Source organism: Phymastichus coffea, unplaced genomic scaffold (genome assembly GCF_024137745.1).
Source record: "Phymastichus coffea isolate CEN01 unplaced genomic scaffold, Cenicafe_Pcof_1.1 PCOF00023, whole genome shotgun sequence".
In the NCBI taxonomy this organism is placed as follows: domain Eukaryota; kingdom Metazoa; phylum Arthropoda; class Insecta; order Hymenoptera; family Eulophidae; genus Phymastichus; species Phymastichus coffea.
Window position 1 is genome coordinate 3,222,977 of NW_026706834.1, and position 26,003 is coordinate 3,248,979.

The following is a 26,003-nucleotide window of genomic DNA, read 5'->3' on the forward strand; positions in this document are numbered from 1 at the left end:
AAAATAAAATTCTTAAGGTCAGATCCTATATAACTTTCAACGAGGAATCCAGTGATGACCTTGAATTTGACCTTGGACCTTACCTTCAAGGTCATTTCAAGGTCAACCTCATTTTTTCAAATGAGAACCCCTATTTTTGATGCCGGAATCAAAATGAGCGGGAAATTTTACGTCCGGATACGTGGTTAGGTATGAGGTTAAAGTAACCTCTGGAGGTCAAATAGAGGTCAATGTCGGAAAAAGTATGGAAACCCCTGAAAATCTGAGCGTTGGTCGTAAAAATAAAATTGTTAACGTCAGGTCTTATGTAACTTTCAACGATGAATCCAGTGATGACCTTGAATTTGACCTTGGACCTCACCTTCAAGGTCATTTCAAGGTCAAATTTTTTTTGTTAAATGGGAACCCACACTTTTGACATCGGCAATTGAAAGAGAGTCAAATTTTACGTTAAAATATGCCTTGAGGTCCAACGTCGACGTGACCTCTGGAGGTCAAATAAAGATTAACAGTATATTTATATCGAAACTCCAAAAATGTGTTTATTTTGATTATTATACAAGAAAACTAGTTTCTCAATCCAGAATCCTTCTTTTAGCGCTATCCAGGAACAACGACGTGGACGTAGAAGGATTCTGTTCCCTTTGGGGTGCTGGATTATCGTGAGTTCCCCTTGCCTCTCACGTCGGGGTGCTGGATTATCGTGAGTTCCCCTTGCCTCTCACTTAGGGCGTTTTTATGTATTATTATAGTAGATGAGTAAATTTATAACAGATGCTCAAATTGTTCTCCATTTGTTTCTTGACAGTAACCAATCCTGATGTAAAATGACTGAACTGCATGTCGAATCATATCTCTTGTAATGAGAGCAGTTTCCTCAATAATTCTACGTCTTAATTCATCAAGATTTTCTGGATTTGTTCTGTAAACGCGATCTTTTAAATAACCCCATAAGAAAAAATCCAATGGTGTTAAGTCTGGAGATCTTGGAGGCCACTCTATGCTACCTCGTCTACCTATCCATCTTTCGAAGAACGTTTCATTCAAGAATCCTCTAACATTAACTGCAAAATATGGTGCTGCACCGTCTTGCTGGAACCATGTGTTTTCGAAATCGTCTCCTTTTACAGCTTGTATTGTTGGAACAATTTGGTTTCGCAATAGCTGTTCATAATTTTGTGCATTTAAATTTCCTTCGATAAAAAAGGGACCTATTATTGTGTCGTCTACAATTCCTGCCCACACACTTAGTTTTTGAGGATATTAAGAGTGAGTTGCGTCCATCCAGTGAGGATTTGTATCAGACCAATATCGAAAGTTATGTCGATTGACATTACCGTTTAACTGAAACGTTGCTTCATCTGAAAAGACAATATTTCCTAAAAATTGTGGATTGTCAGTTATCATTTCCATCATCGTCTCACAAAATTCAGTGCGACGATCAGGATCATCTTCATTTAATTCTTGCACGAGTTTAATTTTGAAGGGATGCAATTTGTTTCTGTTCAAAATTTGAAGAACAGATGTGTAATGGATGTCATGTTGTAAAGCTGCAGATCGAAGAGTCTCATGAGGATTTTCTACAAAAGACTGTAAAACATGTAAAGATTTTTCTTCGTTTGTTGCTGTCGATGGTCTACCAGCAACAGGACGATTTCCAACAGATCCCGTGTCATCAAAACGTCTTATTGTTTTTGAAACAGTTCCTCTTGATATAGGAGTACCATCGTTTCGAAATGTTGCATTAAACAGATTAGTTACCTGTGTATATGACCTATGCATATCACCCCAACCTTTCATCATCAAAAGTGATATCCGTTCTCTTTCGGACAATCGAAACATTTTGGTTTCAAAATGACTTCTTCGTACAAAACTAATTTACAACAAAAATATTTGGTGATTTTGTGAAATTTTATCTCTTGCAACTACAGAGTGTTATTTATGCAGTAATACCAAAAATGTATTCGTCAAGCGAATTGAAATAAAAATTCATTCATTCATAAATTTATTTTCTATCTAAAGAAAACCTTTTTTTAACAATATCATTTATGTAACTACGCGGACATGAAAAAGCCACACATAATATTGAATTTTCGACTTTTAATGAGACAGCTATTTTGTTAAAGATACATTTCGTCAGTTTGGCGGAATAATCGGACAAGTTGAGTTATTATTTGTAAAAGTGGACACGTCGGATTTTCATTTGAAAATGTGGATACGTTGGCTTTCTTTCTTTTCTTTCTTTCTTGTAGAAGCGGGCGTAACGAAAATAATTTTTTCTTGTCTAATTTAAACTTAGCAATACTTTTTTAATGTAACGGTTTGAATGGTAAATGAATGTTAATGAAAATAGAAACGAATTTTTGCGGGTTCCAACTTCGTTTTCGCTATTTGTTTGAAAGGCTACGATTTAGAAATTTTTTGCAAATGAAACGTTTTACCAAATTTATGCAAATGAATCATTTTAGCAAATTTTCGTAAATGAATAGTTTTTGCAAATTTCTGCAAGTGAAACGTTTTTGAAAATTATTACAAACTACATATTTGATTTTCTAAATTATTTTCTTATTTTAGCCAACTTATTCAGTAATTTTGGAAATTGCCGTGTTTCCGTGTAGCCGTGTATCCCGATTCAGGTTCAAGGTAGCGTGATTGAGATCAGTGATACTAAAACCTATTCAACAAAGCACCCCCAAGTGAAAGGCAAGCGGAACTTACTCTAAAAAAGCCCCCAAAGGGAACAGAATCCTTCTACGTCCACGTCGCTGTTCCTGGGTAGCGCTAAAAGAAGGATTCTGGATTGAGAAACTAGTTTTCTTGTATAATAATCAAAATAGACACATTTTTGGAGTTTCGATATAAATATACTGTTAATCTTTATTTGACCTCCAGAGGTCACGTCGACCTTGGACCTCAAGGCATATTTTAACGTAAAATTTGACTCTCTTTCAATTGCCGATGTCAAAAGTGTGGGTTCCCATTTAACAAAAAAAATTTGACCTTGAAATGACCTTGAAGGTGAGGTCCAAGGTCAAATTCAAAGTCATCACTGGATTCATCGTTGAAAGTTACATAAGACCTGACGTTAACAATTTTATTTTTACGACCAACGCTCAGATTTTCAGGGGTTTCCATACTTTTTCCGACATTGACCTCTATTTGACCTCCAGAGGTTACTTTAACCTCATACCTAACCACGTATCCGGACGTAAAATTTCCCGCTCATTTTGATTCCGGCATCAAAAATAGGGGTTCTCATTTGAAAAAATGAGGTTGACCTTGAAATGACCTTGAAGGTAAGGTCCAAGGTCAAATTCAAGGTCATCACTGGATTCCTCGTTGAAAGTTATATAGGATCTGACCTTAAGAATTTTATTTTTATGACCAACCCTCTGAGATTTTCAGATGTTTCCATACTTTTTCACCACCCTGTATAATAATTTATTGTATGTACCATATATACGTATTCCAAAGTATAAAGTCTTTTATAAAAAACTAATATAAAGCAGGAAGAAACGATAGATTATTTCATATGCAATTCATTATATTAATGATATAAAAAAATATGTTCTGTTAAATTGACGTGACTAGAAGTACATAGTATTTTAAAGCTAGGATATACCTCTACGTTGATGTTACCATAATAACGTTACTTGTACATACATTTAATTAGAAACAAAGGTTTGCGAGAAAACGTAATGTATTTTAATCGATAAGAGATAAAAAGTAAAGTAAATTATTCAATTTATAATTTTTCAAGAAATTTTTTATTAACTTAATATTATTCTATTTTTCACAGCCTATTTTTCTTCGGAATATTCGTGGCAAAATTTTAAAGGATACATTGCAAGTTATCTATTATTAATAATACATTAAAATGTTAAATATAAATTTCTCAAAGGCGTTTATATGTGGCCAAAAAATAGAGTTTAAAGTCTGCTGTAATAAATTGTTATTTTGAACAAATGATTTGTGATATTTATTCTTTATTTTTTCAGATTTTATTTCTGGATCTGGAGGAGCAGTTCAGATTTTATACTGTTTAGACATAATAACCTTATTTTTATGGTAAGAATTTTCACATTATTTCTATCTAGAAAATCTTACTTATTCTATTTTAAATTTGATCTGAAGATAGCTTTAAATTATATGATGAATCTTCTTTAATTTATTACTGGTTTGATGCAAAATAATAACTCTGGATCAGATCGAAATCAGAACAGATCTTAGGCAGAATTAAAATAGATTCAATGTTAAATAGAAGCTGAAAAATATTTCACGATATACGAGATGAATTATTTAGTGAATAAGAATTAAAAATCTAATAATTACTTAATAAATTTATTAAGTATATATCTGGAAAGAAAATTATTATATTTTTCTTATTATTTTTAATAAAATTCATATTGTGGATTACATAAAACATTTATTCTGCAGATAAAAAATGAATATAAAAAAGTTTAAGTGGTTTAAACAGTATTTACAATTAACAAAGCATATGCGTTATTTAAGGAATAGTTTCAAATAGAAAAGATTGGATTCTCTATATTCTATCAGTATCGTCTAAAACAATGAGTTATAATAAATAATTTATAGTGGTTCCACAATATTTATGTTTATATATATTATCAAAATATTAATATACTATTAGATAAGAATAGATAAAATAGAGAGATGTCAGCTCAGGGGCTATCAGATCAGTAGGGGCATCAGCTCACACATGATTTGAAGTTCAAAAGATAGCGAAACGAAACTTTTCGTAGAAAAAGACGAAAAAAAGAGAAAGTGTAAATAAAAATGTACTTACAATATGGATGGTAAAAGTATATACGGCATAACAATTATCCGCGTGTCCGATATGAAAATATCCCTCTAAGATGGTGTTTAATGCTGTACAATGACTTCGACTGCTTCGTTCGGTGGTTCATTTGCTGCAGCTTCATGCATCGAGGTAGCCAACAACTAACTTTGAGACGACAAAAAACCAACATAAAATTCAAGCAATTCGTCGTAGCCAAGTCATTCCTGGCACATCATGTCGTCAAGAATACCATTGTCGAGCTCCGCTACGATTGCACCCACCGCATTCTGCCATGGCCTGGCGTCCGGCAAGAGTAGCTGCTTAAAGAGTTCTAACATATCGTCGTCACATTCGCATTGCATTTTTTTTTAATATCAAATTTAGTCAAGACCAGCTTCGCGAATGTGTATTAATACATGTTTATGATCGAGTCTGCGCTTTTTTTGGCAATAGTCAGGACATTCAAATCAGTGGGAACAGACAAACCATGGGTAGTAGTAAGCTACAACGAACGAATGATTCATTTCAGGATTTCTTAATCTTGGCGGTGAGAACGAGCAGTCAAGTGGACCACTTCTTACAAGGTGGTAAGCGTTGGACAATGAATTGTCAAGCAATTATTCATCATAATTCTTGTTTATAAATAAAAAATAGTACTTTCACTGTTATTTACGATGTATGAATAAACAAAAACAAACTGTTAATAAATTTAATTTTTTGTGTTTTTATTTATCCTGATTTAATTTTATGTAGAACCAGCAGAGAACTATGAGGTATGTATTTTTTAGAAGTTATGTTTATTAAATTAAAAAGACTCATATGATAATTTTTTTTTCAATCATAACATAATATAGACAGTATGTACTATTTCCAAAACGGACGAATATCACTTATATTATAATTTTAGTTAATGATAATTTGTATATTAATTTTCGAAGAAAAATTATTGAAAATAATTTAAATAATTCATTTGTCAGAGAAGTATCTGTTTTTTGAAATGTCAACTTTTAAAAATGATATATATGGAATATAAATTTTTTTTAATGATGTGGAAATTGTTATAGAGGGTTAGAGGCTGAATCGACTGTTATAATCTATGATAAAATTGTTTTCCATCAAAATAAGATTTTTTAATTCTCCACCATAATTTTTTGACCAATAGAGTTTGCTAACTCTCACTATACTTTTTGCAACCAATCAGCGTCGACAAGTGTTTATTAAAATGTAATTAATATGCTAGATTTTATTAGCTACTCACTTGCATTGGTATCAACTGTAGTGAAAAATATCATTTACGTGTCGTTACAATTCCATATTATGTTTCAGTATTTCAAGACACTCTAAATTATCTAAATTTGATTGTTTTTGAGATATGCTAAATGACTGTTTCATGCTCAAGTCAACGAGGTCTTAAAAAGAAATAATTTATTAAAAGTGAATGCTGCGTTAGACGTCGAGTATGCAGTCGTAAAATATGATGAGAAAATAGTGGATGTAAAACATTTCAATAATAAAATGATGTCGATTGATATGGTTACGGACATAAATAAGTGGTATATCAAGAATATACTAAAATCCATCAGCATCAGCATAAAAGAATTCCAAGAGAAGATTTCCAATTCAGAATGGTCTCAGTATTATAATAAATTTAATTATCGATATCAATATGTAGAATCCATTAAGAGCTGAATTTGATGTTGAGTTGCCTAAACGTATCAGAAAGAAGAGGGGTTGTGTAAATATGTAGAACAATGACGATGAGTTTTTCTAATCAGCTATCCTTTTAGCATCATATCTGGTTTCGGTAAATCCTAATTGTGTTACTGTATACACTATGTATCAGCAGCAGTAAAATTTTGAAAATATCGTATTGCCTGTAGATCCGAAATAAGTGTTTGAATTTGAAAAACAAACAATGTTTCAGTAAATGTATATAAAATAAGATTGAAAAATAGGATCTATGAAAATTTGCCACGATATTTGACTGCTAAGAAAACGGAAAACTATGTGAAAATTCTTCTAGCAGAAAATTATTATATTAATATGAATGCTAATGAGGATGAAGACAAAATGCAACGACCTTATATACCTTACAAAGCGTACTGTATATGAATGAAAGATTGTCTTCAACTAATGTATCAATGATTATCATCTCTAAATGTCATGTATTTGTGATAGTTGCATGCACTATTTTCAAACTCAATAAGAATTGAAAATGCATGAAATTGATTACATATGTACGCGTATAAACGTGCATATCAAATTGTGCTTCTCTGATGGGAATCAAAAAATTTAAAAACTTGATAATTTAAAAAATGAGTATCATGTACCATAAGTTATATATTTTGACTTCAAGAGTCTCTTAAAATCGGTGTCTAATAATGAACGCGTCTACCAATATTACAAATTAATTTCTTCATAAAGTATAGCTGTGATGACTGTATTTCATATTGGCGAAGCTAGAGACAAAATACTATCGATCATATTGGTTCAACCAAAATGTTTGTATATAATTTATATAACTTATTATTAGCTAAGCACCTCCATAAATTGTACAAAAATCCACGGCCTATGAAGAATTTAATTTTTCGAAACACATTTAGCTTTTTTCACGGTACAATATGTCATGTATGTAAGCCTTTTATCATTTAAAAAGATAGAAAATTTCGTAAGTATTGTCACTTTATTATGTCACTTTACTTTATGGTCAACCTATTCATAAAATATGTAAAATTGCTTATCAAGAATCGAGAAATATACCCGTATTCGCAAAAAAACCAGGATTAAGCGGTGAGAAGTAATTTAAACACAGTGATCACCATACTATAAACTAGACTAACGGTAGTGGCGGCATTATTACAAAGATAACGAGCGCGACATAGTAGTACGTACTTACAAATTTTCGCACGCAAAGATTCTCTTGGCGGCGGGTGCCGGCACGGTGATTCCGCAGCAAGGATGGAAGAGTGCAGCAATACTGACTCCATTTAAGGCGACCTCGACGTCTCGAAAGAGGGGATAGTCCTTGTCACCTCGTGGACGATGAGCGTAGCAGCTGCAAAAATTTTGTACTTCTCGGAACGCGCTGGGTCGAGACCTACTACAGCTGCTTATGACTGAGTCCAACTACGGGCATGGATATGTACCGCTTGCACTGTCATCTGCGAGTTATAGCAATTAGTATCGCACTTGCAGATCAGTATACAAGGTATGCAGGAATACTCAGGATCCCATGGCGCAGACTAAAGTAGAAAAAAGGCGAATTACTCTCTTAACGTCAGGTCAACAAACTGCCCAAACGAGTCAGAGATTGTGACGAATGCTTCTCTTTAATTAGGCCGATAGGCCCACGCTAGACGATGTTGGCAATGTCACGCTATGCATCTCTTGTCTCTTACGCTAGTGGATGCGTTGGATGACAGCGACGTATCACGTATCGGAATCTTTCCTCGCCAAGCTTTCCCTGGTCATAAATCGAACCATTAGAGCGCGCACTCGAATCAGTGTGTCATTCTTTCTCGAGACGGTCGAGATAAAGAAGAGAAAGTTGAAGAAAGTGGATGCATTCCCTTATTTTTTGTATTTTTATAAAACTACTTATTTTTTATTTTTATATTTAAAAAATTCGATTTATGTTCAGAAGATAATAGTAAATTTACCGAGTTTATTGTTTCATTTGAAGTTTATAAATTCCATCGCCTTCTTTGTATGGACCGTACTCAAATTCTGAAAAATATTTTAATTTCTATCTAATACATCGAAATAAACATCAGTCACATCTGTAACATCAGTCCCAGTTTCATCTTCACTTGCGTTAAATAAACTCTTATAAATATTTGGATCATTATTATCTTCATCAGTATTGTCTGAGGATTCATATATATATATATATATATATATATAAGCTATAGCAGCAGCATTAACAACATAACTAATTTTATGTTTTAGTTGCTTGTATAGAATTTTATATTTTAGTTCCTTGTTTCGAAAGTTTAGCTTTGCTATAGGTAAATTTTCTTGATAAGGTTTCTTTTCATCTACTAAGTTCGTAAGTGAGTTGACATCAGTAACTAATGTCTCGAGTGAACCGACTATTGGTTTGAATATTTCATTCATAACAATTATGAGTCTCAGCGCGATCGTGCTTTAATGATCATTTATACTACTCTGATTGCATCCTGAGTCTGCATAAGTTGATCAAATATATTTGTCTCTCGATAATGGTCATCCACGACGTCGATACTTTAGCTATTATTCCTAGATTGCTTCATGTACTACTATTGTGATATATTTACAGGAAATCAATTGAAATCCTTACGATATTCTCCAAAAAATATAGGCCTACCTTTGTCATTATAAAATGTCATTATAAATCCATGTTTATGACCTAATCAACATTTTGCATATAATACTTTAAATTGATTATAAGCCATGTCAGAGTTCACATGATTCTAATATATGTATATTTCATGTTTCTTCCATCTTATGGAAAAATTGGTAATAAATTAACTTTATTGCTTAGAAATGCGATCGTATGTTTGCAAGAGGTATGAACAGTCGACACTTTGATGTTTACCCGGACAAAAGAAAGCGTGCACAATATTCTACTTCTCATATGTGATATTGTTAAATATAAAAGATTTCGGTAATACATTCTTGGAATCAATTATTGAATGGTGTTCTTTAAATGAAAAATATAGCACTCCTACTACACTAAAAGAAATACTGGCTTCAGCATCTTTTTCAATAATTAATTTATAGTTTGGTTGATTAAGAGATTTCGTATAAATGTATATAAATTCAAATCTGATACCATTAGAGTCGGTTACTAGAGCCAAAAGACTGTTAACTTTATCACAATTGGGGGGTCCAAAAGAAATAGTTTTGATGCTGTTTGAATGTAGATCTTTTTGTATTTCTACAATTGTGTACAGGGAGTTTCACAATTTGTTTTTTGAACTTCATTTATACGTAACAACGTTAGATCGACAACTAAAAAGGCGACTATTTATACTTGTACTTGTATCTATTGATGTCATTTGTGCGATGAGCATTGTTATGTACAAGTGAAAACGGTTATAAATGAAAAAAAGCGAGAATTGGTTAATATTTTCATCAATAGACTTCCAGTTGAGATGCATATTCCGGGCTATCCAATATTATCGTCTAAAAATTACATTGCAGGAATTTCTAGCTTGTGATGATCGAGAAATCAATCCTCTTAACGCATACAAATAATATTATATAGTATACTGGAAAGATGAAGAATATATAGTTAGAAATATTACAAATAGAGTTTTAGCTGAAAAATTGCAGGATACAATTTATACTAAAGATATTAACATTAAAAGGAAAGACAGCTGCATATAATATATCTAATGTCATGAAATTAAAATCAAAGTTTAGCATAGAGTAGAAGAAATAATCTAGAAAAAACAAAAAGCAGCCTTCAAGTGGCTAAATATAAATTTTTTTCTTTGATAATTAGCTTTGCGTTGAAAAATGCTATTGCAGCTATTAAAAAAATTGATAGCAAAGTAAAAATTAGTGCACTACTTAATCTAATGATTTCATTGATATAATTAACGGGAAGAGCCTTACCTTTTCTTATAACGCTTTTCGTTGGTCTGAATACAACGGTACTACTGCTGGTGGTGACATGGAAATCGCAAAAACTATGAAAATTCTAAGATGGCCAAGCAAGAATTTGAAGAAAACAAAAGATACAACAAAACACGATTGAAACGATAAATTTCGTAAAAGGTTTAAATTTGAAATCATGTAAAATAGGATTTGGACTTCATTTCAAAACTTATTCACAGGATTAGGTCTAAAAGATAAGGAAAGGTCTAAAGGAAATTTAAGACTCTTGTGTAACATTATTACTGTTGCATATTTAAATAGGAACATAGTTTACGGTAGTTACGAAGTTTTTCCTGCATTACCCCCAGATATAAATTTATTGGAATTCTATTGTATGTGATTCTTCTTCTAGTTATGAAAAAGTGAACAGATTATTTGCGAATACACTACCAAGACGAAAATTTATTTAATTTCCATGTTGCAGACATAACCGTCAGAATATTTCCATGGCAGAATACTCTTGGTACTTATCACACGAGTGATAAGTACCAAGAGTGGCAGAAGTTATATAAGCAGCAAGACATGTAATCCAGTTATCAGTTGTCGTTCGAGTAAGTAATTTTTGAAAGTGTAAAAGTATGTTTAAAAATAATTAGTAAAAGATGGATTGTATCAATATAGTGCATAAACTAACTGATAAATAGTGCGATAGGTCTATATTGGAGAAACTAAATAGATATTGAAAAAATGCGTTAACTGACATAAGAATAATAAGAACAAGAATGCGGTGATAAATATACATAAACGAAAATTCAATCATGAATTTAATTGGATCGGCATCAGTATTTTGAAAGAAGCGTATGGTCTCAGAAGTATTATATTAAGAATTACAACATTAATATTAAAGAGAATACTGCAAAACTGAATAACATACAATGGTATTATAAACCTACTACAGATTAAAGATCGGGCACAAGGTATAAGACCAAATCATAATTGTAAGACGAGTGAGATACATGCATTTGTTCTCATTATAACAATTTTAGGCTGTTATGTTAAAAGTAAAGTATTTACTACAATAAATCGTATTACATGAGAGAATAAAGTACATGATATCATTTTGAAATTAAGCCGAGAGTAGCAGATTAATCATTTATACTAAATCACCCTCGATATATACCTTTTAATTATTTTATGAAAACGGCGATGAGGCATTTTAAATTAAGAACAATATTTATTCACCAATGTATATTGTATGTTTTAGGTACGGCAGTAGTCTGGTAGGAGGTGAAGCGACCGAGTACAGACTGGGAAGAAGAAGAAGAGAGAGAGAGAGAGAGTGTATGTGTAAGGCAAGAAGTAAAGAGAGAGAAACGAAAAGTAAAGAGACGGAGAAAGATAACAGTTGACATTTTTTTGTTGCCTGGATATTCAGTGGATCTCCCTCTTGCGTTGTCTGTTTCATTCGGTATATCGTGGCTCGGATACATGAATACGTGCATCAGTAAAGTTGTAGATTCGCGGCAATTGGAATTCATGTCTTGGTATACTGCATTGGCAACAATGAGAAGCATGCTACCCACCTCGTGTTAAGTTCTTTCTCTCTCTCTCTCTTTATTTCTTTCTCTCTCACATAAGCATATAACAATAAATTTGATACATTGTCTTCTATGCCGATGTGCATATTATTTAAAAATAATTTTGTAAATATAGAGAGCATTAAGATTGTCAATCCAGTGTCTGAAATAATTCATTATTTCTGTCTCACTAGGGTTTTATCTCTCACTAAAGGTGCAATCAACGTTTTTATTGATTTAATAATAAATTCAGTCAAATGCAATTTCTCTAGAAATAGTCTAAGTTACCAGATGTTTCAGGCTCGTTACAATATTTCGTAAAACCCATGTTTATATAGCAAAATAATTGTACCCACCATCATCAGATTTTCATGGTTTTCAAGACCAATTACTGTGATTCTAATACAAGTCACTTTGATGCTACTATCAACGAGGAAGGCGCTTATAAAAGAGCAGCTCTTACGACGGTTCGGTTTTAGAGATGACAAACAGATGCTGTAGTTTTAATAGGCAAATTAATAGACAGATATGTTGCGTCGCAACATATATATAAAATAAAAATTACTATTAAGGCGCTTGTGTGCGCTGCGAAGTCGTTGTATGTGTGATGGGCGCTGGGGCCCTCAAGCCTAGCGCGGTGGCAGCATCTACAGGGCTGCGCTACTCGAGTCATGCTTGACCAAACGCGCCGGCGCAGCCGGCAGTAGTCGACTACAACACCAAGCGTGCGGAGCTCCCTCGCGACTATCGCTTACTGATAGAGAGTTAAATTGTACCATGTACATTTAATTTAACACAGCACAACGTGCAAATAAACCAAGTTGAACGGATTTGGTTTATCATACGCCACCCACGTGGCAATACAGTCTTTTGTGCGTGACAGTGCGTATTCTGTATAAAAAATCAGAAATTCGTTTGTAGCATGAGTGAGCACGTGGCGAATGTAATAGCAATGGTCATTGTATGATTGAGTGCGTGATGTCGTCTTTCTCTGCTTGCGCTTCCCGTTTGTATAACTTCCATTATTATTAATAAAAGGGTTTTTTATGCCTTCACAAGCTTTTTCCCTCACAAAAACGTGATGTGGTTCATTTATTTCTTAATCTAGCCTTCATTATAAAATAATTGATAAAAAAGGGGAACCAAGATAAATAGCAAAATATTCAAATTCGACAACAATCAATAACAAACTAAAACTCAACAGTAAGTCAAGCATAAAACAAATAACAAGATTATTTATTTCTTTACATTTTTTTTTTTGAAATAAATAAATCGCGACATTTCAAGGTACATTGTGGCACTACTGTAGCTGATTAACAAAGTACAGTTCGAATTGATTATTCTGAGTGTGATGAAATAACTTTTGTTAAAATATATTCAAGGATCCTTCTTTTCAAAGGTTAACTCATTTTTAACGTGGATATCACAAATTTAGTACTTTATTTTGGTAAGCCTTCAAAATTAAAAATAAAACAATTGAAATATATAGTAGGATGTCTCTTCAGTCCAACCATATTTTTTGTAATTTTTCAAACATGATTTTTTAAATAAATAATCAATATTTTAAGTAGTAACTTGCGATGACTACTTCAAATTAACCCCGTCAATCATATGTCAACTTCATCAAAACTCACCAAAATATTAAAAATATAAAAGAATCACAAGTAAGGCATCACGAGTACATGTTTGCAATCTATTTAATTTAATTGTGCTTGTTCAAGTTACACTACAGAAAAGAATGATGTTAGATAGATACTGGATGTTGAATATTAATTTTCAATAAAACAAACAATACACAATGGCGAATACAAATCGAAAATCAGGCTTATTTTGCGTATAAAAACGAGGTTTATGCTTTTGCATCATCAGACATTGGAGTGTTGATTATTTTTACTTCTCGCAAATGTACTCGTACACTCGTTCATTTAGGAAGAAGAATTGAAGAACATAAAAAGACTACACGCTAAGATATTACATTTAATTTAAAAAACAATCCTTCCCATTCCTTTAATTAGAATAATACTATGATTTTAGATAAATGAAGTATTTATAGAAAGAGATTGATATCTGAAATGCTTTACATCAATATGTATAACGATATAATTAATAAACAGGAAGATACATTAGATCTATATTCCTAATATAAAGGTTTAAAAATATTTTCACTAAGCTGAAATTGGTATAATTTGTGGACGGTAGCATGCAAAACTTTCCCGACCCCTACAAGAAAAAACACCTAGTATCTTGTGAAAGAATACCCACTTGCGATTCTGAATTTTTCAAGTGCGCAAAGATAGGTAAAAATGGTAGAGGATTGCGTTTAGGTGTATCTGCTTTTCTGGGAAAGTCGCAAAATAGTAAATATTCCTTCTCCATATGCGGTATACTAGTACAACTCTTTGCTACATGCGAAGTAAATTACGTTGACTCCTTTTTGATTCGCATGAGAAAGAACCGTGGATAAACAATATTCATTCCATTAAGTTATTTAAACCTTGCATGGTTACAATCGATTTCTTATAAGTATAACTAATTATGATTTTTCATTCAGATGAATTAAAAATATTTAGCGGAATTTATTTTGATATAATTGCAGACAGATAACGCAATTGAAAGACGGAAGTCAGCAGCCACCTAGCGATCATCTCATGCGTCAACTAGTAGAGTTTGTCAATACTGAAAATCCACCGTGTGCCAACTGCGATAAACGAGATAAGACAGCAATGTTCTTTTGCACAACGTGCGGTAGGTATAAATATGAATCATTATAAAAAATAATAATACATATGAAATTTAAGATATAAATCAAAAACGTTATGAAATAACGTAAACAAGTATTTAATACATTACCTGAATTGTCCAAGAAAGATAGTGTGACGGCCAGCCGTAACTTAGTTTTTTTTTTAGATTAATTTAATTATTAAATATAACGAACGGAGTGGGAACCTTCCTGATTTCCCACGATGAAAACGCATTCGAAATAAAGTGTTTATATAAACTTTGATAGTGGCTCGAGCCTGCGTACTCGGCCTTACAATCGACGCTCTATCCTGCTTTGTCCCACGCGCATGTGTTGACAGGAGCCTACGACCATCGCGTATACATCGTCAAGTGTTATCGCGCTGATAATGGAAGGGGACCATAAAAATGCAATTTTTCTTTTTTTTCCACCGAATTTTAAGAAAATATCCGTAATATTAAATAGATTTTAATCAATTTTGTAAGTTATTATAATGCGCATCTTTTAGTCATCAAATAACCAATAAATAATTTTATATTAGAACAATAATGTGTTTTATAATAAATCGTAGAAGTTTTGAATTTTTCTAAATATTTATAATAATTGAATTATTGTAATAATGTATCGTTAAAATTAACTAAGTTTAGTATGATTTTGAATAAGTAATTATAAACTATAGCGTTATTCTTGCTCTTAAAAGTGGCACTCCGAGAGCCATCTCTGGAGAAAAGGGCCCAAGTTTAAAAGGGACCGCCCTTTCTCTCTCTGAAAATTTACGCCCACAGACCAATAAAGAAATCCTAGATATGATTAGAAAATTTTCCACCAATACAAAATTTGGCCGTTATCGCTTCATGGGCCTGAGGAAAGGGATTTCCACCCAACCACCCACTGCTTATAAAAAGCTCTGTACAAGACTGGAGGAGTGGAGTGAGCACCAGGAAGTGCCTAACAAGAAGTGATTACCAGTGAGTGAGTGCTGGAGGAAGCATCAAAGAAGAAAAAGTCAGCCAAAATTCAATTAAGAAGTCACCCAACTACATCCAGAAGAGAGAGAAAGAGGTCAAAGAGCAGAGAGAGCGCAGCCTTAATAATAAGCAATTAAATAAAATAAAAGTAAGTAAAACCTTATATCTGGCTATCCTTTTCTTTCTTTAAGCAATTCGTTTTTTAGAAATTCATTAAGCGTGAGTCTGGTGAATTTTCATTAAAGTCCCTTAAGAACACATTAAGCGTGAGTCTGGTGTGTTCGTAATAACATTTGGTTATTACATTTTGCGCTAGCATACAGTTTTCTCAACGCAACAATATTGCTCGTCCCGGCTTATGTGTTACACGATAGCCAAATCAGAGCAACCCTGAGTTTACGCTTACTCCAAGCGTACCTGAGAGTGACCCCGACGTCACAATAGTATTTTCTTAATTGTAATAAATAATGTACTCAATATATAAAATAACCAAAAACCTAGCGCATTCTAAATTGAATTATTATTTTACACGACGACATAAAATAAATGAACGTGATCATAAATATTTTAATTTAAATATAGACCAAAGTTTGTTTATGTCTTTCATTTAAATAATTTAATAAGGTCTTCTTGTTAAATATTATCTATCACAAAGAAATATGTGTTCACAATTTTCGTTCTATTTTAATCTAAAATATATTAAGCCATGTAATTCGTCGGTAGAAAAGGAAAAAAATAAATGCTCATAGAAAATTACTGAAGGCCGATCCAGCCGTCTTTAATAAAGTTTCTTTTTGTAAGTATGTAACAATGCAGTGTAGTGATACGGTACAAATGCAATGTTTATATTGAATTCAGACTCCTTTTGTTTAAGCAAGCTGAACCAAGCTTCAAAATTCACATAACTAAATACCAAAGAGAGGAAAAGTTTGCGAATGAATCAATTAATTTAACATACGAGGTGTGTTCAAAAAGTAAGGTGAGTTTTTATTTTTATGAAAAAATATTTATTTATTCATCAATATTTATGTTGTCCCCTTCAAAGTTATTCCCTTTAGATATAATACAATTGTGCCAACGTTTTTTCCAATTCTCGAAGCACTTCTGGTATGCACTTTCTGGTATAGCCTTGAGTTCTTCCAGCGATTTTTTCTTTATTTCCGCAATCGTTCCAAATCTTCGTTCTTTTATGGGTTTATTGAGTTTTGGGAACAGGAAAAAGTCGTAGCAGGCCATATCCGGTTAATATGGTGCCTGAGGCATGATTGTGATTTTGTTATTGGCTAAAAAGTTGGACAGAAGCAACGATGAGTGAGCAGGTGCATCATCGTGATGCAAGATCCATGAGTTGTTTTCCCACAATTCCGGACGTTTTTTTCGTATTGCTTCTCGCAAACGACACATAACTTCAAACTAATACTCTTTATTGACCGTACGAGCTTGTGGTAAGAATTCTTGATGTACTACGCCACGATAATCAAAGAAAACAGTGAGCAAAACCTTGAAATTTGATCGAACTTGACGTGCTTTTTTCGGTCCTGGCTCTTCTGGGGTCTTCTTTTGGGACGATTGGGCTTTAGTTTCGACGTCATAACCATAAACTCATGATTCTTCATCAGTTATGACTCTTTTGAGCATGTCAGGATCATCATTGACGTCATTTAATAGCTCTTAAGCGACGCTCCTTCGACGATCCTTTTGTTTAAAATTAAGCAGTTTGATGCTACATGTTTCATGCCCAAAACTTCGGAAAAAATTGCATGCCAAAAGCCAACAGAAATGCCGACGTCTTCAGCCACTTCTCTAATAGTGATTCGACGATTTTTTAACAACATTTGTTTCACTTCTTCAAAACTTTCATCAGTTATTGAAGTGCTGGGGCGTCCAGACCGAGGTTCGTCGTCGGTGTCTTCTCGGCTATCTTGAAAAAGCTTATACCACTTGAAAACATTTTTTTTTATTTAAAATAGACTCGCCGTATGCCACTGTCAACATTTAAAGTGTTTTGGAGCACTTAATTCCATTTTTTACATAAAATTTTATGCAAACACTTTGATTCATTCTTTTCCACAGCAGAAAATCGCCGAGCACAAAATACACGTCTAACATTTCTATCTCGCAAAAAAAAAGTAAACATACAAACTTGCTGAAACTGTGAGCATATGTAAGGGACATATATACCAACATAATAAAAATACTATTGATGATCGAATCGACGTTTTTAAACGCAAAGAAAGCCGTAGAAATCAACTTTTTTAAATACGCGTAAAGCCTTTAGTTGTGAAAATATTAGCAACGATAAATGGTATTTTTTCATTATAAAAAGTTATTCAGATATTTTTTTTTACCTTACCTTTCATCAGTCTCTTTCATTAAAATAGAAATTGTTACTTTTATGACTGTGTAATGCGGTACATTACAAGGCCTTTCCTGAACGTTGCATTATTTGCAACACCTCAGGAAAGCCATTCTCGTCCCTTGCCGCCACGTAACCAGCTGCATAAAAAATAAATAAACGCGCACTAAAATAAACAATTAACCCTTTTCATGCCCGAATACTACAACCGGAGATATTGACGAAATAAGCGACGAACGCGATCCGATCCCCAGGGGGCGCTCCGACGACCGTTACGGGAACACGAGGCGTACACGCGAGAGACCGAGCGGCCATTTTGAAGCACCGAGATGAACTGAGCATGAGCGAGCGAGATCCACTGAGAGCGAGCGAGCGAGATAGACTGAGATTGAGCGAGCGAGACAAACTGAGATCGAGCGAGCCAGACAGATTATATAAAATGATGAATAGAATTATATGTGTAAGCATCAATTTTTGAAGAACTAAAATTGAGCTAAGAGGTAAGGCAATAATCAACTCTTGTAAGATGAAGTTTATAACTGTATTTACAATATTTACACATTAGTCCAAACTATTAATAATTGTTAAATAAAAGTGATATCTTAATAACTAACCTGAATCTATACAATAGCCGATAACACGCCTTTTATACGTCTGTATACAAACGTCAAAATTAACGATGCTCTCTGCTCGGAGTCTTATTCTCCACTAACTACTTACTACCGACTCACTATAGCTACATGAGTCTAAGCCAAGCTTGGTACTATACACAAGCTTACATCCCCCTCACTAAGACCGAGAACACCCCCCATCGAAATAAGGAACAAATTTACTAGAATGAAAAATATTTGATATTATTCTTTTAAATCCACTGTCTAACAGATACATTGTTTTTGAGATTTTTTTTTTTATTTTAAATGGATCAATTCTGATTGGGTCCATTTTATTCCTATTTAATTTGTTAACATTTTGTACATAAACTAAGTCACCTACTTTATATTCTATTTGTTTTACATTTTTATTGTGTATTTCTTTTGATTTAATATAAGCTAGTTTTCTATTTTCCTCCAAATTTTTCAGATTATTATTATTTATTTCATCTGGTAAATATGAATTGTTTACTCCTGTCAATAGATAATTAGGAGCAAATCCAGTTGAGCTATGAATCGTATTATTATAATCTTTTACACATTCTTCTGCTATTGTAGGCCATGATTTATTTTTATTTTCATAGATTTTGCATCTTATTCTGTTTACCAAAGTTTGATTTGTCCTTTCGTTTAATCCATTTGAAAATGCGCAATCCACGGCTGTAAATACCATTGTTATCTTCCGGTCATTTAAATATTTTTTTAATTGAGCTGAATTTATGCCTGGATATTGATCTGTTAAAATTATTTTAATTTTTCCATTTTTTTCTATCTTTTTAGTTAAGTTTATGAAATCCTTCGCAATTTGAGTCTTTGAGGTTATTATATATGCTGATCTTGTAAAATGATCAACAGCCAAGTGTAAGTATTTTTTTGTACTGTTCTTGCTTTTAAAACCTCCTATTGTATCTATAGACACTATTTCTAAAGGTTTCTTTGCCGGACCAAGTTGCGATAATGGTGCTTTAAAACAACCTATTCTTGACTTATTTTTTATGCATGTTTCACAGGATCTACAAATCAATCTTATATGTTTATACATATTCTTAAAATAAAATTTTTGCCCCAATGTTATTATTAATTGCTTGGAACCAATATGCCCCTGATCAACATGTATTTCTTGAATAAGAGATTTTCCAAATTCTTCTGTAATCCATATCTTCTCTCTATTATTTAAAACTTTATAAACTATATTATTTTTAATAATGCACTTATCATCTATTTTTAACAGTTTTTGATTTTGCTGAATATCTTGAAGTTGTAATACATTTGAAGTTTTAATTATCGAATTGTACTCTGTTTCTTCTTGAGATTCCAAAACTGGATTTCTGGACAGACAATCAGCTTCAATATTATCCCTACCCGGGTTATAAACTATTTCAAAATCAAATTGTGATATGTAGTTTAGAATTTGTAATAAATCTGTGTCGTTACTTTTTTTTATATTAAAATTTTCCAAAGGTTTATGGTCTGTATATATAATAAATTTCTTCCCAATCAAATAATATTGCCAATATAAAACTGCTTCTTTGATAGCTAAACATTCAATGAATATGGCTTTTTTTTTCATTTGAGCATCGCTCAACTTTCTAGAAAAAAAAAATACCGATTTAAATTCATTATCTTCTTGTGGCTGCTTCAATATTGCCCCTACTCCTTCTATGCTTGCATCTGTAAAAATAAAAATTGGAGCTTCTGGATTAAATATTGCTAACGCCGGAACAGAGCATAAATATTCTTTTGTTGCTTCAAAACTATGTGTACACTCTTTTGACCAATCAAAATTTACATTTTTTCTTAATAAATTTCTCAAAGGATTTAGTAAGACAATGTGATTTGGTATAAATTCCAAATAAAAATTAATTTTACCCAAAAATTGTCTCACTTGTTTTATTGTTTTGGGAATAGGAAACTTTTTTATCGCCACCAAATTATCATTGATTGGTTTGATAGTATTCAGTCCTATTTCATGTCCCAAATATGTTATGCTTTCTTGAGCAAATACACATTTTTTTCTATTCAATTTTAAACCTTCTTCGTATAACGCTTGTAGAACTTGATCAACATGTTTTACATGCTCTTCATAATTTTTAGAAAATATTAATATATCATCTATATAATTTATTGCAAAGGCATCTAATTTATATTTTCTTAATATACTTGCTAACACTCGTTGAAAAACAGCAGGCGCGGACTTCAATCCAAAAGGTAAACGTTTCCACTGCCAGTGTCCATGATGTGTCACAAAAGCTAATTTATACCTATCCTTTGCACGCACCAGAATCGACCAAAACGCCGAATTTACATCTATTTTTGTATACAAACTACAATCTCTGGTACGTACAGTGATATCATCTATCCTTGGAAAAGGTTGACTTTCTGACACTACTATTTTGTTCAATTCTTTGAAATCAGTACATAGACGTGATCTTTTATTTTCTTCTTTCTTAAAAACCATGGTTATGGGAGCTGCATAAGGACTGCTTGACTCCTCTATTAAATCTGCTTTATTTAATTTATCTATTTGATTTTCTATTTCCATTTTATCTTCAAATGAGCATCTATAAGGTTTCTTTGAAATATACTTATTCTCTGTTAATTTTACTGTTGCTTCATAATTTTTCACTGTGCCAACATCAAACTTTGTTTCTGCAAAAATTCTTTCATGTTTTTTTATAATATCTTTTATTTTATTTTTTTTTAATTCACTTGTATAGTTTTGTTTATCTATACTTTTCTTTTTTTGTTTTTGTGATATTTTTAAATTTTCGTCTTGACAAAGTCTAAATTTTTCTATGAGATCTAAGCCTATCAGTATTTCATTCTCAATAACTCCTTCCTGAACTATGAAAAACTGAAAATTTTTTTCTATATTACAAATTTTAATTTTTAATGTAATCGTACCCTCTGTTTTTGTTATTCCAGCTAAACCTTTTATCATATCTCTCCCACTTATTATATTCTCAATATTTATTTTATCTTTTAAAAATTTAATATTAATCAAAGAAACATTAGACCCAGAATCATATAAACCAATTACTGGAAATCCGTTTGCTAAAAGCTTTACTTTAATAAGTGGGAGAATTATGCGTTTTTTGCCGCCTCAGAACTTGCTACTACTTCCTGAATTTCACTGTTATTAGTAATTTTAATATTCTCATTCTTTTCTTTTTTTATTTGCCTATCTTTATTATTGCATAAACTTTCTAAATGAAATCTGTTTCTAAAACCTAACTTCTCACAAATATTACATGGTCTTTTTTTATTTGAAGATATCTTACTTACATTATCATTCTTTGTATTATCAATTTTACCAATTTGTTTTAACTTTGACATTAAATCCTCTATATTTACCATAGACTTTCTATCTAATTTATTTTGAACAAAGTTTGGTAAGCTAATTACTATTAAATTTATTTGTGTGTTTATCGACATGCTATCATCGGCTTCTAACAATAATCGTCTTTTCTTTAAAGCAAATTCTAACAGAGAACCATTATAAAATTTATAATTGTAAGCATACGCTATATCTGTCCAAGACTGTGCAGAGAAAGTGTCAATAAATGCATTATTCCATACTTCCCAATTTAATAAAGGGTTTTGCATAATAAAAATATTATACCAGTCTAATGCTGATTTTTCCATAAATAATCTTAATACTTCAGCGTACTTATTTTTTTTTATCCCTACTCTGTCACACTCTTGTACAAATAAAGTTATCCACGTATTTGCATTTTTATTTTCACCGTTAAATTTTTCAATTACAATGTCCTTTACCAGCGAACTTGTTTTTCTTTCCGATGTCATCGTTAATTCTTTGTTTTCATTCGCCTCTTGACTTGTGTCAATCCCCTCTAGGTAGATATCGTGAAACACCACATTACCTTCTTCATCCAAATAAATGTCCTTGAGTTCGTCTGTTAATGTTAACGTTACATGGCGAAATTTATTGCGAACTTTTAAACTCTTGACTATATTTTTAACGATTTGAGTTTCGAAAAGTGGTTTATGTTGAGTACTAGTTTGCTGATCTTTTGGAAATAAAAAACTTTCTTCCTGATTCAGCAGTTGGATTTTCTTGACTTTTACCACCGTGCTCCTTGAGTCAGCACCAGCCTCCGAGACAAAGTAAAATTTTGCTTTAACCTCCATTGTATAGATTTGTAAGCATCAATTTTTGAAGAACTAAAATTGAGCTAAGAGGTAAGGCAATAATCAACTCTTGTAAGATGAAGTTTATAACTGTATTTACAATATTTACACATTAGTCCAAACTATTAATAATTGTTAAATAAAAGTGATATCTTAATAACTAACCTGAATCTATACAATAGCCGATAACACGCCTTTTATACGTCTGTATACAAACGTCAAAATTAACGATGCTCTCTGCTCGGAGTCTTATTCTCCACTAACTACTTACTACCGACTCACTATAGCTACATGAGTCTAAGCCAAGCTTGGTACTATACACAAGCTTACATATGTAAATGCGAAGATGGAGGCGCTACAATTGAAACGATGTACATGTATTTACAACGAATTAAAATTAAAATTATAATTAGAAAATGAATATGAAAGAAATACCGAATTTATAAAAATTCGCATGCGACCAACACACCCCCTATTGTAATAGCGAGCGACAAATACCTCTTACTCGTTAAATTTAATCAATAAATTGACCGACAGAATTCGAACCTCTGACGAAATTCGCTGGTGACGTCACGACCAATAAGCGAATTAGAATAAAATTTGATTTCCGTCCGGATAGAAAAATAGATAAGAGTATAGGGGTAGATCTTTCCCGTGAGAGAGGGTAAATAACGACAAAAGTAGGAGAGTTAAGGAGGGCGCTGTATCCTTCTAATTTACATACGGACCAATGATAAAATATTCGGAGGGCGCTACCGATATCCGAATTAGCATACCGACCAATACGAACATTTCTTCTCGGAAAGAGGAGAAGAAAAGCGATCTTTGACCACGAAAAGCCGATTCTCGTCCATTTTGCCGCTGTTCTTCTAGCCAGAAGGAGTGTTTGCGCCAGATATTCTCGTCACGCAGGATTAATTGCGTTAGACACCTTATTTTCACGCTAATTTCGTTCGCCGAACCTCAGCGAGGAAAACTGTAAGTAGGCAAAGTGCCATTCATTAGTATTAATCGCGGAGTGCGTGAGTGGATTTTTCGGTGCAGTAGGTCGTCGCGACGCGTGGATCCGTCGATGCCGGTGCCTATTGAATCGCGCTGACCTTTCCGCCATTTCGTAGAATCGAACGTGAGTGTTAGGATCATACAGATTAAAAGCAGTGATTCATTTATTCGCGCTGACCTTTCGCCGATATAATAGTTATTGCGAATGTAGAATTAGACGAATAAAATCATTGATCCTATTAATCGCGCTGACTTGTCCGCCATTTATCAGAATCGAACGTGAGAGTTAGGATCAGACAAAGAAAACTTGTGATTTAAGATATTCACGTTGACCTTTCGCCAAATTAGCAATCTATTGCGAATATTGAAAGTAGACGAATTAAGACTCGTGATTTACTTATTCACGCTGACCTTTCGCCCGTATAGTAATTTATTGCGAATATTGGAAGTAGTTGAATTAAAAATTCGTGATTTAATTATTTGCGTTGACCATCCCACCATTTTTGTCAATCAAAGACCGACCGGAAGAGTATTAGTATTTCGATTATTTCGTGTCCTTGCTATTTCATAATTATGCAGAGTCATATTAACTCTAATCAATCCGACCACTTGCTTATGATTTAATAAATAAGTCAATAAAAATGATTAATTGTTCTTTATATAAAATTTACTTTTGTTACCCTGCCTCATTTGCATGCTGATGATTTTCATCCGCGAGCGGTTATAATCGGGTAACGCTGATTCGCTATATTTTTGGACTCCACGATAGGTAACATACGCGCGAATTCGAACGGACTTTTGACCTGAGATAAGGAGTCATCATCTGAGCTGCCGACATATCACAAGCGAGGAGACAAATAGGAAACGATTTGTAGGACACCGAGGCCTGGAGAAGAGGAGATCGCGAGTACTCACCCGTTTGCCCACCCTGCGCAGTCGCTGTAAAAGCAGATCGGAATACGCGAACCCATTAGGCCCTATCCCCGAGGATCGCACTAGTCAAACGGCGGTCTGGCGCCCTAAATAATCGGAGATAAGGAGTCAAACAGGCCTTGTGGCGGAAGAGCTTCGGTAGCGCGGTGAAGGCCCCCGAAATCCCCCGCAACAACTGTTAAGTTGTAAAACGTTTTTATAAGTATTTGAAAGTTATTTAGGTTTAGTACAAATTATGCTGTAACTTGTATTTAAGGATTGTCACTAGGTTGGTGCGGGATAAGGGGGCTGCTGCAATTTACTCAATGTATAATGTCAGGGTTGCAACTGCCGAAAACAAAACTTGTTTTTTTATATTTTATAATAAATACTTCAATTCACTTAATTTTTTTCAATAACGCTATGATAAAGAAAATATAATAGTAATATTGCAATTTCATTGTTTGAATATGCATAAAAATGTATTAAAAATAGTCATAATTTGGTTAAGAGATGAGGCAACAGCGCAAATTTAATTTATTATGTTATTACGACTGGCTCCAACTGAGCTTTTGTGCTGTACTATTGCAAAGGCATTTAATGTAGGATGTAAACGTTTTTGTATATATATAAATTCTCTATTAGTCTTTTCTTACCTAGCATTACAACTTTAGTTAGCATGTATATGTTTGTGACGAGAGCAAGCGTTGCGCTTGTTCTCGTTGGTATTTTTCTCTATTTCCCCCTCTCTCGGCACGGCACGGTGGCCAGCGTTGGGCGCATTTAAGAATGCGTCTAATGCATGGTCTTTGTTTCAGGCGACGGAGATTGCCGAGCGAAGCCAAGCCGGCCCAAAGTCATTAAGTTAACGACAATGAGAAGTGTTAGAAAAAGAGAGAGAGAGAGAGAGGGGTGTGCGTGCCCTACGCAGGATTAGGCAGGCACGCGACGCGTAACCAATTAGCGCATTGGTCGCGCGCTGCCTAGTAAGTAGGTCAAGTGGGGAGAAAAAGAGCGAGCAAAGAAACTGGCGATTGCGTAAGCGAACGTTAGCCGGTTTTCAGTCGGTCAGCCGTGCAGTCAGTACAGTATGCAGAGTGCAGAGGTCAACCGTACGCACACGCCGCCAAGGTGCTGAGACGAGAATGTGAGAGGAACAAAGGGCAAGTTCTTTGTTATCAGCATCTTGCCAGGGACGCTACCCGGAAGAAGTCGGCGAGAAGTTACCCAGCGACGGCCAGCAACACCATCAGCAATGCGCA

General features: G+C 33.3%; 1 protein-coding gene across 3 annotated transcripts in view; it reads left to right on the plus strand.

Annotated features, from left to right (window-relative positions):
- LOC131675478 (RING finger protein 207-like) overlaps positions 1-26,003 on the plus strand; it is a 563,120-nt gene that overhangs the window by 96,669 nt on the left and 440,448 nt on the right. For 2 of the 3 annotated variants that reach the window (XM_058954473.1, XM_058954472.1), the window contains exon 3: positions 14,558-14,706. In XM_058954473.1, coding sequence (XP_058810456.1) covers positions 14,558-14,706 — 149 coding nt within the window. Of the gene's footprint in view, positions 1-3,998; positions 4,069-14,557; positions 14,707-26,003 lie in introns of all 3 variants that reach the window. The other variant, XM_058954474.1, reaches the window with a different exon arrangement.